The sequence below is a fragment of the Pinus tabuliformis genome, chromosome 3_2, assembly GCF_031772625.1.
Source record: "Pinus tabuliformis cultivar Carrire ecotype Pingquan chromosome 3_2, CPIR1, whole genome shotgun sequence".
In the NCBI taxonomy this organism is placed as follows: domain Eukaryota; kingdom Viridiplantae; phylum Streptophyta; class Pinopsida; order Pinales; family Pinaceae; genus Pinus; species Pinus tabuliformis.
Genome location: NC_142302.1, coordinates 711,405,777 through 711,420,287, shown reverse-complemented (window position 1 = coordinate 711,420,287; position 14,511 = coordinate 711,405,777). Strand labels below are relative to the sequence as shown.

At 33.8% G+C, this 14,511-nt stretch overlaps 1 protein-coding gene across 1 annotated transcript; it reads right to left on the bottom strand.

Moving 5' to 3' along the window:
• Positions 1-9,262, bottom strand: LOC149182628 (uncharacterized). The gene is made up of 3 exons (XM_089414617.1): positions 9,143-9,262; positions 3,721-3,885; positions 1-685 (listed from the first exon to the last, which is right to left on the bottom strand). Exons 1-3 carry the CDS (start codon positions 9,260-9,262, stop codon positions 152-154), a joined length of 819 nt encoding a protein of 272 aa, XP_089270743.1. The 3' UTR covers positions 1-151.
• Between the last annotated feature and the right edge of the window lie 5,249 nt (positions 9,263-14,511).

The following is a 14,511-nucleotide window of genomic DNA, read 5'->3' as shown; positions in this document are numbered from 1 at the left end:
TAGAGTCTTATACCGACCACACGAAACACGTACAACTTTTTTTCCATTCCCTGAGTAGCACAATGCCCACATTTCATAAAAACAAAGGCTAATGTTTTGATTAAATACCAGCTACCAGAAATCATAGCTGCGATGAAATGAAAATACCCAATTACAGTGAAGGTATAGAGCTTTCAAATTCAACAGTTTCAGAAAACTGAGATTGATTCGAGGGAGCCCCCAAAATCCAGTCCGAGACCCTACTCTCATTCTCAAAGCTAACGCTACCAGCATGATTTTTGTCATCTTTGTGATCATCATCTTGTTCCCAAATTCTGAAGCAAGAAGAAGCACCCTGAACAATGCTCTCATCCTGCAACAGGGTAGTACAATCATGGCTGCCCATGGAATCCAGAGAAAACAGAACCTCTGTACTCGGCAAAGGACTCTGAGGCCTCCAGAGCAGATCATCGGTGGCTTCAAAAAGGGAGCCTCTCAAACAATCCTCCTCCTCCACCTGCTGCTCTGCAACTTCTTCTTCAGTACTTTTAACTACTGCAGAATCATGAAGATAATCCAATATATAAGATTTCTTCCTGATAGCCGCTATGCTTCGGACTCCAAAACCCGCGCTATCCTCCCAACTCCATGGATCCTTTAATAACATCGAATACTCCTTTGAAAGCGAGCAAAACTCTAGCATATTCTCTTATCTGCTTCTTGTTGGCGGCTCCTATATTCATATTCCTGGTTCTCTACAAGTGAGTAGCCTGGGTTGGGGGAGCAGCCCGCGATTTAGCAATTCTTCCATTTCAAATTGGAAATGGCATTAACTCTCCGCGACGACAATTCCAACTCCGATTCAATCTGTTAGGAAATGTCAAGATTTCCAGCATGTCAGGAAATGAATGCGAAGGGAGGAGCGGTGGACGAAGGGTGGCGGGGCTAGGGGAGGGTGGCGGAGGGCGAAGGGATTGCCTACGGCCGGAGCCGGACAATTTTCCGGGTGGCGACGGAAACCGGGCAATTCCTCCACCTAAATAGACTACTCCTATATCATATCTTATCATTATTATTTATAATCAAATTTAAGTATTATATCTTATCATTATTATTTATAATCAAATTTAAGTATTATATCTTATCATTATTATTTATAATCAAATTTAAATAGAGAATCTCAGATTCCTATTTCAACCAAATTACATATCATATCTTATCATAAATATTATTTATAATCAAATTTAAATAGAGAATCTCATATTCCTATTTCAACCAAATTACATATCATATCTTATCATTATTATTTCTATAATTATTTTATTACGTGATATATTTTTATGTTTAAAATTAATATTTTATTAGTGAAATATATTATTGTATTTTGATATATATTTTTAAAATTATCTTTTAATATTTAAAATAATAATAATAATAACAACATTACACTGGTATACCAAATTTTTTTATTTGTATAATAATGAATTTATTTTTATAAATACATTTTAATAATAAAATGTATAAAAATATTAATACTTTATTTATTTATATTTCTACTTTCTTAAAATAAAACCCATATTTTTAACCATCAAACTCATTTAATATATAATTTATTATATGATATAATACTATATATGACTTCCTAATTTTTAAATTTCATTGTTTTATAATGTAAAAATAAATCACTGACTAGAAAACAAAATAACTTATTTTCCTTCTCTTAAAAGTAAAATAGCAATTCATTTTCGTTAATCTAGATTATTCCGAATAGAATTTTAATTATTTACATCAAATAAAATTATTCATATTCATTTTCGTTAATCTAGATTATTCCGAATAGAATTTTAATTATTTACATCAAATAAAATTATTCATAATCATAATATTATATTAAGTAATTCATAATATATTTGAAGTTATAAATTGAATCATATTTTAAATTTTAAAAATAAAAGTTAGATAATCAGTTATTTTATGATTAAAAAGACTTTTGTAAAGATTTTATTATTATAAATGTTAGTGTTTTAACACTTTATTAACTAGCCACTAATATATTTAAAGTTAGAAATGGAATTATATGTTAAATTTTAAAAAATAAGCTAGATATATCTATTTAATGATTATAAAATATTTTTGTAGTGATTTTATCATTATAAATGGGGGTGGGGTGTTTTATATTGTGTTTTATTTGTGATGTGTTTTATATTGTGTTATTTTTAAAGTATTTATTTATTTAAAGTTATAAATGGAATTATATGTTAAATTTTAAAAATAAGTTAGATATATTTATTTAATGACTATAAAATATTTCTGTAGTGATTTTATTAAATTTCTGTTTTGTTGCGACAAATATTCAAGAGAGTTATATTTTATGTTGTTTAAAATTTTAAGGGTTGATTGTATATTACTATTAGTCTAGAATTCGGATACACCAAAATTCTCATTTCTTAACAGAAGTACTAGATGTTAGATGCAGTATATTTGACAAAATTGAGTCAAAAAAAAAAAAAAAACATTAAATTTAGTCTTTCAAAAATATAGTCATTCATTGGGTGAGGCCGAGCGATTAAGGTTGATGTCTCTAACTTGATCCACTTCTGGGTTAATCACTTCAGAATTGTTTGCTCTGGGATCTTCCATTTGTAGTTTAGACATAATGCTCCTCAGGGCATCAACTTCATCCTTAAGGTGTGAAATTCGTTGCTTAACGACAACAATTAATTCCCTAACATTACCTTCATGAGTCCACTATTAAAGCATCTTGACCTTCAAACCATCGATTTTTGCATATATCACTGAATGGGCTTCTCTGTAATGTTCACAAATGGTCGAGGCAGAGGAATCAAATTCTTTAGAGTTGTTATCCATACTAACCACTCACAGAGAATAGGGCCACAAGGCCAAAAAGAAAAAGGATTGACTTGTGGAGCAAAACAGAGATGTCAAACCTTCTCAATATTTGAGAAGGCATTGTGCTAATTCCTTGATTTGGAGAACCTTCAAAATTGACCCTTGTAGCTGGTCAAGACAAATATCCAAAACACGACTCGAGAAATATTACCTAGAGGTCTTTCCAAGAAGGAGAAGTAGGGTGCAGGTTAAAGATTTTAAAGAAGCAAAACAAAGTCTCCCTTAAGGCGAGTATTTGCAAGAGAGTCTTAGACAAAGGGGAGAGAGAACCCAAGCTTGAGAATCTCACAAAATTATCAGTACAACGGAGTTCAAAATTAGAGAGTTCATCTGAATTATATTATTGATCCAAATTGGATCCTAAAACACTCTCTAAGTTTTCATAACTCTGTAAAATTCATGCCAAAGTTGTAAAGTCTTACAAAGGTCGAGCTTATCAGAAATATCCTCAGAACAATTGTAATTTGTGAGCAACGCGAAGCAATGAGGACCCTTGGTCAAGCGCGCAGACTGTTGGCCCATGGCAACGTGCGCTGTCACGAAACAACGAAACAGGAGGTATTTTTGAGAAACGGGGGAGGTTTCTAAGGCAAATCCCTTAGAGAAGAAAAAGCCTTGAGCAACCCGGACCCGAAAAGTCAAAAATTGTACGGAATTTGCCAATTCCGTCGAAGGCGGGTCCCACACCAAAACCAACAGGATATCGAAAGGGCTTCGAGCGGTAAGCGGTTTCAACAGAGTCCTGCCCAATGCCATACACTGGGTGCCGTGTGTCCGGTGGAAGAGAGAGAAAACTGCTCACATCGAACGGGTAAACGTCAGGCTACTTACCTGCCCGATATGCACGGGGACCGTAGGATCGGGAAGCTTCAGATCGACGGCGGAAATGCGATATGACGGATGACCGGATTCAACAGGGTAAACAGGCCGAGTTGTATAAAGATTGAAGTTCGACATGAACGATGAGTTGGCAGAGGAATCATGTTTGCGAGCAATCTGGGAACAAACGGAAATAACGATCGTTCAAACATTTCCAAGAGAACTGACACTCAGTTCGTTATGAAACAGGTGGCCACCTCCCTGTGAGGCGTTACAAAGTGATGATGATGACGCAGAATAGAGGAATTCAAACGGATGGATGCAGGAGAACCAGAAAGCTGGGAAGCGGAAACGAACAGTCAGAAGCAGACTGGCTTTAAAGCCATGAACTGACAGAAGTAGAGGAGTTAGTTAGATGCCGAAAGCCAAGAGTAGAGAACAGAGAGAAGAAGTCGAGCTGACCTAAAGGAAACATCAAGCCAAACAGAGCCAGAGAGAGTCAGAGAGTCTGTGTACTCCAGATAAGGCTTGAGAAGTTCAAGCAAACTCCTAGGCATAGACCTGTCATGTATGAGTCTCAAATTGGGCTCATACTTCTGTGACCATTAAAGGTCGAGTTTTAGTAAGGAGAGTCTGTGTACTCCATAGACTTGGGGGATCCAAGTCCAATCCTACTGATTTATATCTGTTGCGTGAGACTCAAATTGAGCTCACTGTCGTAAAAAATCTGCTTTGAAAACATAATAGAGAGGCCGCCATTCAAGGCTGGACCAGGAGACGTAGCCCAAGAGCATTGGGTGAAGTCCTTATTAAACTTGTTGTGTTTACATGTTTGCTTGTTATGTTTTCTCTAATTGCCTTAGTGTCTATGTATTTCGCAATCTTATCGATCCGTTACATAAAGTAACATAGGCACATCCATGCACATGAGTCTGTAATACCTTTAATTCTTTGTCCTGGATAAATTCCAGATCAATTATACCACCATTCAAGGCTGGACCAGGAGACGTAGCCCAAGAGCATTGGGTGAACTCCTTATTAAACTTGTTGCGTTTACATGTTTGCTTGTTATGTTTTCTCTAACTGCCTTAGTGTCTATGTATTTCGCAATCTTATCAGTCTGTTGCATAAAGTAACATAGGCACATCCATGCACATGAGTCTGTAATACCTTTAATTCTTTGTCCTGGATAAATTCCAGATCAATTATATCACCATTCAAGGCTGGACCAGGAGACGTAGCCCAAGAACATTGGGTGAATTCCTTATTAAACTTGTTGTGTTTACATGTTTGCTTGTTATGTTTTCTCTAACTGCCTTAGTGTCTATGTATTTTGCAATCTTATCGATCCATTGCATAAAGTAACATAGGCACATTCATGCACATGAGTCTGTAATACCTTTAATTCTTTGTCCTGGATAAATTCCAGATCAATTATATATTATTTTTTATGTTCAGTTCATTTTAATGAACTTTCTATTAAGCACATAGCCAATATACACACATAGCTTACCTTATACTCCCTGGAAACCAGACCAATGGCGAAATCAAAGGATTTAAGTCCAAAATGATATCAAAATTGGATAATGTTTATCATACTAATTTACATTATTGTCTCAATAATTGTACGAGAAACAAGCCCTCTTGACTTTTTCATAATTATTGCCATATGGGGCTTTATCATTGGCATTGAATACTGTGCCAATATATTACTACATTATATAAGTTATATTCCACTTCCCAACTCCTCATAATCTGTACACCGTTGTTTCTTTTGTTGGTAAGGCAATCACTTCTCTTTGAATTTGGACTTGCGTAGAACGCATGCAATCAATGGCATCAAACATCTTACGTCATGGAGGGAAGATTTCTTTCTTCCATCATCACCAAACTTATCCTTTAAAGATAATATGAAATCTATGGGCTCTTTGGAAGTTATTTTGCCATGTGCGATTTGATAATGAAAATTTTGATACACAAATGATTCCACTATTCATTTTTAGTGGAACACTTTTAATTTTTGTTTTAATTATTTAATATATATATATATATATATATATAATATTTATTAAAAATTAAGTATAATTTATAATCAATTTTTTCTATAAAATATGTTAAATTTTAAATGTTGATATTGATTATAATAAGATCTCAACTTTTTATAAGAATATGCATCATTTAATTGAGTTTTTAATGAGAATAAATGTTACATGTTTTTCTTTATCTAGAGTATGAAGAGGATAGAGATGAGTTAGAGTATTCATTTACAAGATGGTACCATGTACAATTTTATTATAAAATAAAATAATTGTATGTGAAATTTAGTCTACATTGTTTTTCACTTTTTTTTTGTAAGTGGTTGTACGGTCACTTAATTTGTTTTTGTTAGGTATCTAATCATTAGGCATGAAGAATATATACTTTGATCACATATCATGTTATGTGGGAATATATTTTGTGTTGAAGGTTATGGGAGCTCCAACCTATGTAATAGTGATTAAATGCATGTGTATATTCTCTCAATATTGCATTGCACTCTATCTCCAAAACATGGAACACTTATTGGTGTAAGTGCTTTAAATGCAATTCCAGGGAGATTATTTGTTTGTAACCCAATTATTATAAAATTGGGAGAATGCGAGACATGTCTACGTTGTGTTAGAGAAAAACTTGAAAGAAGTTAGTGTGAGAAAGAAACTTTGACACCATAACATGCCAAAACCCATAAGAATGTCATTTGTTTCTCCAAGGAATTGGTTAAAGAGTTATAAAATTAGAAGGAAGGAATTCCAGTCAACACAACAAGAAGGTGGGGTTTGATCTACCTGATATCGGTTATAGAGTTGTTAAAAAATTAATGGAGGTAGTAAAAGGTAAATCCATTATAAACCACAATAGGTTGGGATCTATACTTTATATTGATTATAGAAGTTGTTAAAATTTGAAAGAGGTAAGTCTTTTGTACATAAAAACGAATTAGGGTCTAAGCTACCCTAGTAGTTTTTGGACATCTTTGATATGGAGAGATTTTCCCTTTCCTCTTCAATTACTTATTGGTTGGGGATAGGCCTTTACTAATCCACCAACAAACACTTTGTGAAGTAGTGTATGTTAAGCAATAACTAGTGAAGAGTTAGTAATTAAAGTGGTGAGAAAGCAATGATAAAAAAACAATAATAAACGGGTGGTAAGCAATTGTGATGTAAGCAAGTAGAGATTGATTTTCTTAACCTTTTCCAACTAGTGTGGGATGGACTCATCTTTAGCAACTTAGTGGAAATAAAGAGGAAAGGGAATTCTTTTTTTGGCTCAATAGGTCCCTAGTAATCAGCATAATCAAATTTAAGGTTTTCGTCAAAATGGAATAACTCTATAGTAGGTAACAGAAGCGAGAGATAGCCTTGTACTGGGTGATAGGGTTGCAATCTCCCACGGGATGTGACAATCTATCACCTTCATCAATCCAACAACTTCGGAGAACATTTACTCAATGACAATTCCATTTGTAGCATGCAATAATCATGGAAAGGATAATGCTAGTTTTGATAAGCCATCTTATTATGTCTCAAAGCTATAAAAACTTTCCTAGTTTTAGCAAGCCTCCAGAGAGTTCTACGATCTCACATGGCAAAGAAATCCTAAGATCTTGACAGACCACATGCCTAGAGTCCTTTTGCTCATCATATATATCTTAATTGGCTTCTGTTCAATGTTAACTTTGTCCTTGTTCTGGAATGACCCATTAGCTCTCTCTTCAACTACATGTATCTTCTATTGTAGATCCTTTGAGGAAGGCATTTTCATCTAGATGATATGCCTCGTAGTGGACTTAGCCATAAAAGGCACCAAGGAATTTTTTGGCACCCACTCACTTACACACAACATGAGGTTGCATTCTCAGTAGCCATTTTTCACCAATGCACCCTCTTGCTATTACAACAACAATCGATTCTGCCAAAGCAGAAGCAGACTTGGAACGAGTTTCCTCACCAATGAGGAAATTCAAGAGGAGTTGGCCTCTTAGATTCCAGACTCGAGACACAAAGTATTTCAAAACAATATACATATACTAACATATCAAAACCATTGTGAGAAAGCTTTTTTTGGAACAAAGCGAGGAATTTTAAACCATCTTACACCAACTGGATAAGCTATAACCACAAATTAAAGATGTTGACCACAATGTTTCAGTGAAGACCCAAAAGACGATAGATTTCAATCTTCCAACATCTGAGGGCACTTATATTCAGGTTTAAAACTCTAATGACAAATCTTGTTTGAGTCACTTCACGGTATGTTCTCTCTATTTTTTCTCTTGTTTTCTCGGGTTTAGAAGCACTACTTCTCACAGCTTTAGGCATAATATTTTAAGATTTTCTATCTTAGCTTTAAACTTATTTTTTTATGAATTTTGGAATGATAATTCCTCTCAAACATGCTAGAAAAATACACTTCTTTTTGGCTGATTTTCCTTAGTGTCTTTAACAAAAGACTAGTAGCATAGTCTATGCATATGCTTTTTCTTCTTCAATTATTTAAAAAAACTCAATCTAGCTTTAAAAAATACTTACAACAAATAAATTTATTGAATTATTTTATTTAAAAAGGAAAAGGAAAAAATCAATAACTTTTAATATTTTATAAACATGCATTTTAAAACAATTAAAAATAAAATAAAATATAGCAATAATAATTTAATTTTAAGGTGATGGCCAAGCCACCCACACAAGGTGATAAACATGGTGACTGGGGGGGGGGGGGGGGGGGTGGGTGGCATGGTTACCACCCCCTTGTCATTTTGTTCAATAGAGGGGGAGGCATGGTTACCTGCCACCCTCATCTGTAATAACTTGAGATACACTGCCATTTGCGCTCATTTCACATCATGCTGCAATAAATGGGTAAGGGTAGGTAAGATAGGAAGATTCTCAACGGTGTTTGGGTAATCATGGTAATAAAATATCAATGGTACTTGGCAAAAAGTTGCTTTGTTCGTGTGTAGTTGGGCGTTTCCTTACTAGGTATTGCTATCATTATAGGTGTTTATGCTTCTAGGGGAAGGTCTAAGTCCTCTCGGCCTAGCTTGGCCCCCTATCACATCTCCTGCAAATGTTTGGGGGTTTTGCAAGGTCGTTGGTCGGGTATCTTGTTCGAGGAGAGAGCCTAAGATATATTTTGGTATAAAATGCTTAGGAAAATATACAAGCTGAACAAATCTCATTAGCGCTTGGACGAAAGAATCAATTTTCTTGGATAATTTTTGTTTAGATTCTAGTTTAATTCAATTTTAATGGAGGTTCTGTATGCTCGCTTTGCATCTGTTACTCTTATCTCCTCATTGTAAGTCGTATTATCTTTATTTGTTGGAAATGCAGGGATTTTTACCCTGAAGGATCAACATTTGTTTAGTGTATATCCCCTCCTCTTTCCTCACCTCTTCACGACCCCTAGCCCTGCCCTTCTCTACTTGTCCCTTCATCCCATCTAGCAGGGGCTCTTCATGTCTAGTCACTTCTTTTTCATTAATATTTGGAGTATTGCTTTCCCCCGCCATGCCCCACCAAAGCACTCATAGCATGCGAGGCTTGCCAAGCTAAGGGGAAAGGAGTTCTCATGCCCGAATCAAATCTTATTCAATAGCTAGACTTTACCACCTTCACATCCCCACATAGATGTAGGAAGAGATCCAATAGACAACTAAGGTATTTTTAGCGAACAAAGGAGAATGCATTGATGCTAAGATACTAGCCTTTGTTGTTGACTAGGTGTCGAACATCAATCACACCGGAGGCCTATAGAATTAGTTTCTCTACTATATAGAATCTTATTGGCACATCAAAGCCTTGATAGGTAAGGTCCTCCTAAAGAGGAACAAGGCCAAGCAAGAGATTCTTTTACAAATATATGATTTGCAGGTTGAACATAGAGGCATGGTGCATCACTTAGCTCAGATAGAATCCATCCTGGATAATAATAAATGTCCATCCGATCCCATTGATGTTTCTACTTCTTCCTAGACTTTTTTCAAATGAATATTAGTTTTTTACAATGTTACTATTAGAATCCTTTCTATTTAGTTTTTCTTTATAATGCACTTACAAGTTTTTGGTTATGTATGGAACCTTCTAGATCATGTTATAGGTTGTCTTTTACCCTAGAAATTCTCAATATAATAATTATAATCAATTTTTTTAATAAAATATGTTAAATTTTAAAGTGTATCAAAATTTTCATTATCAAATCGCACATGGCAAAATAACTTCCAAAGAGCCCATAGATTTCATATTATCTTTAAAGGATAAGTTTGGTGATGATGGAAGAAAGAAATCTTCCCTCCATGACGTAAGATGTTTGATGCCATTGATTGCATGCGTATTGCCTTACCAAGAGAAGAAACAACGGTGTACAGATTATGAGGAGTTGGGAAGTGGAATATAACTTATATAATGTAGTAATATATTGGCACAGTATTCAATGCCAATGATAAAGCCCCATATGGCCATAATTATGAAAAAGTCAAGAGGGCTTGTTTCTCGTACCATTATTGAGACAATAATGTAAAAAATCATTGGTGGAGGGATCATAAACTAAGGGTATGATTCATTCCCAATTACAATAATTATTAAAGAAGAGGTGTTTTTTGAATCGTTATATCTACCCCTAATGTTTTGTCAAAGTATGGGGACTGGTTGGTAAGAAGGGTGGGTAGTAAAGTGGCTTATGTCTCTAGTGTCTTGTCAAAGTATTAGGGATTGACTGGTTGGTAAGTAGGGCGGATAGTAAAATGTTCGGTGGGTTAGATCTATTTTTTTTTTGGTGAAGTTATGAATAATTGGTTAATTTTTATTAACATTATTCTTTTAGAATTTAATAAATTATAATTTGTGTTTTATATGTGTGGGGATTAATGTTGTATTAAATTTAATAAATATTTGTTGTAATGGTATGTCTAAGTTGTGTGTAATTTATATAATTTTAATGTTTTAAAGGTTTTTTAAGAAGTTGAATTTATCTATGCATTTAAAAATGCAATTTAAATAATGAAAAATTTAATTTTACTAAAATATGTATTCTTAAATTTTGGAGAAAAATACAAAAAACAGATCAATTATATCTTATAATTTGTATTCTTGTTATTATTTATACTTAGACAAGTGTAAACCATGCATTCTTAAAAATATATTCAATAAAGTTCAGTGAGAATACAACATTCAATTTGAAGTCCTTTGGCTGAGGCTATTCCACAAAAGTTGCATTTGACTTCTACTTGACCCCAACCATAATAAATGATCCATTTGCATGGGTGTGGGGAGTTGCATTTGACTTCTACTTGACCCCAACCATAATAGATGATCTATTTGCATAGGTGTGTTAGTGCATGAGGGATGATTTAAACCTTGGCAGGGAGAACATCACCAAATTTACTTTATTTACCAATGAAGGCTCCATTGGCAAATTTTTTCTAATGCATTAAATCATTGTGTTGGGGATTATTCTCTAATAACCACTTTAGTGACCCATGAGGAATATATTAGTTAGTTTGTGTGGGGTTTAGTCCCCATTAAGTAGTCATTGATTCAAATCTCATGGGGAAGGGCTGAGGGTGGCAACCACTTCTAGGGGCTAAAACTGTCCTAATGGGCATCCATACTGAGCTTGGGACAATCCTAGTGATAACATCTTGTAGGTGGGCATATCATTCTTCCATCTAAAAAAAAGAAAAAAGAAAAATGAAATCGTTAACTCATAAATACCTTAGTCTAAATGATTAATTATGGATGTAATCATGTTAGATTTGCACATTCCTAGTGTGTAGCTTCTCTCATTGGGACACACTGTATTTTGATAATAAAAAAAAAATCCCTTTTGACAAATGCTTCAAGGTATATTACAATTTCTTCTTTCCTAATAAGATCCACAATTAAACATAGAATACACTAATTATGAGTTTAAAAGGCACTCACTTGCATGGTTGAACATACTTTGAGCTATAACTAAGATTTAAATCCAAAATGCAATGCTTGACCATCATATGAATACACAAAATAAATTCTCTTCTATATAATTGTCTACCAAAATAACTTCTATCAAAAATTTGTATTGTGATTTTAATTTTTTTTTAAATCTTTTAAAAAGTTGAAGGAGTTGAGCTCAAGCGTTAGAGGCACATATTGTGTTTCTGGCCATGGTGGATTCAAATCTCCGAAAACATGCTCTACTTGGTAAAAATTGTGAAAAAAACATATAAATGAGTCATTTCATTGAAAAAATAAATAAATTCTTAAAAAAAATCTTTACATGTTTATAATTTTCTTATTTAATTATAAATATATATTTAAAATTATAAAATACATTTATTATCAAACTTTATTAAAATCACAATATTCAATAAATTTCCATATTTTATTAAAGGAATATATATATATTTTAGTTTTGAAGGGATAATTTAAACAAAGTCTTGAACTCAATACTAATTATAAATTAAATATAATATATGTGAGAATTAAAACTAGGATAGAAGGAAAAACAACACTTTTCTTAATCATCTCAAATAAATCCAATTAGCATTGTATTTATCATTTTATAACTACATTCAATACTATAATTAGCATTTGCACATTACTGTGTAAAGAAAAGCCAATGACTTTAAACTTTAAACGGAGGGGGTGCGTGGAGGGGGAGGGACACATGTTCAAATTATGTCAGGGATGATGAATCTGAACAACGTTGTGAAAGTTTTCAAGTAATGTGTTGTTAACGAGTTATGTGGTGAAAAGGAAAATCCATGTCTTCCACATGTTAGCACATAAAATAAAACATGGGAGTGGGAGCAGGGAGTGCATTAGGCACTATGCCAAAAAAGCAATGGTGTTAGCGTCGAGCCTCACTTGCTAGAAAAAAGAGCGGCGGTGTCAACGTCACTTGCCAAAAAAAGAGCACTGTTGTCAGCATTACTTGCCAAGAAAACTGCAACGGTGTCAACGTCGAGTGCGAATGATGGAACGTGGGAGTGGGAAAAGCAGCGGCGTGGGAGAGGAGAGGACGTAGTGGGTGTTTAGGTGTCTTGAATTTGAGTTATTCAGACACCAATTGACGTTTCATCGAAGTTCATGAGAAAAATGCCGTAGGTTTTGATAGGAATCGCCATTCTACCAAAAGAAAATGGATATTTCCTTTGCTCGCGAGCGTCCTAGTCATGTCGATTCTACTCCTGGCTAGTATGTCGATATTTATGGGACATTTAAAGGCGTTCTACAAGATTTTCTTGCTAGGGTGTCCCAGGTTCAAATCCAGATCCACGGTGGTTTTGAAAGGCCTCGACAACCACACTGTGCTGACATACTTGATAAATGGTAGCCGTGGGGATTCAGACACCAATCGACGTTTCATTGAAGGTCATGAGAAAAATGCCGCAGGTTTCGATAGGAATCACCATTATGCGGAAAGAAAATGGATGTTTCCTCTGCTCATGAGTGTCCTCGTCATGTTGATTCTACTCCTGGTCATGTTGATTCTAATCCTGCCTGATACATCGAGATTTATGGGACATTCAAGGGTGTTCTACAGGATTTTCTCGCTAGGGCGTCCTGGGTTTAAATCCAAATCCATGGTGGTTTTAAAAGGCCCCGATAACCACAATGTACTAATGTACTTGATAAATGGTAGCCACGGGGATTGAGAGATTGAGACCTAATGAAAAGGTTGCTGAATGCCATTTACCATCCGAGGGAAGGACACATGTTCAGATTTTGTCAGGGCCAACGAATTTGAACAATGTCATGAGAATAAACCTCATCAAAAAAAAACCTCCAACTTAATTACATTCAACACAATACACACACACACACACACATATAATCCTTCAAATTTATTCTTAATTCTTAACAATATTAGTAATTTAAATCTTTTTAATAATGTCATATAAAAATTATTCATGTGATATTCTTTTCTTTTATAGGATAATCTCTTTCATTCATTTGACCATATATCTAATGGAACTTGATAATAAAAAGTCTCACATTTAAATAATAAATTTTTCACATCATAAATAATTTTACATATTTATTCTTATGTGAATAATTTCATATTACGATTTTAATAATTAAAATTTATAATTTTAATCATATATAAATATTTTAAATAATTTCATATTATAATTTTAATAATTAAAATTTATAATTTATCATATATAAGTATTTTTTGACTTGGAGTATAAGGTTATTACTGTTTGATTAAGAATTAGTCTTCTTCTAATGTAAGGAAACATATTAACAATCTAAGATCTAAAGACAATTGGCATAAGTGAAACCCTTCTTTCTTATGGACTAAGTAACCATGAATGAAAAAGACAATTGGTATAAGTGAAACCCTTCTTTCTTATGGACTATCAACATGTAATTCTAAGTAACATAGTTTTCTTTGACTAACAATAATGAATCAATATGCATTCATTAAATAGTAACAGGTGATAATTTCAAACATTAAATTATGATAAGTTTCCCTACTCTGAATAATATTTTTTCTTCAAAATTTATGATTTCTTTTTTTTTCCAAATTTATGATTATTTTTTTCACACAGAATAACGTATAAAAATATCTCACTTGGAAAAAAAAAATAGTTTGATACGGAATGACGTATTCCGTAAGGAATTTCTTCAAATTAAAACTGTTACACACACACGTTATCGTTGGTCTCTTACAATGTCATAATGAGACGGGACATCCCTCTATGGTGTATTTCGAACGATAATAATACCGGCTTTCTTTCAAAGTCAGTCGAAGATACGTAAATTGTAATATATC

Coding starts and splice junctions, on each gene's coding strand:
- LOC149182628 (XM_089414617.1), bottom strand. CDS start 9,262: ATGGCGGGGGAAAGCAATACTCCAAATATTAATGAAAAAGAAGTGACT. Junction 3,886..9,142: donor GGGCTAGGGGTCGTGAAGAG/GTGAGGAAAGAG, acceptor GTTTGTTCCCAG/ATTGCTCGCAAACATGATTC. Junction 686..3,720: donor TCCCCGTGCATATCGGGCAG/GTAAGTAGCCTG, acceptor AGCAGATAAGAG/AATATGCTAGAGTTTTGCTC.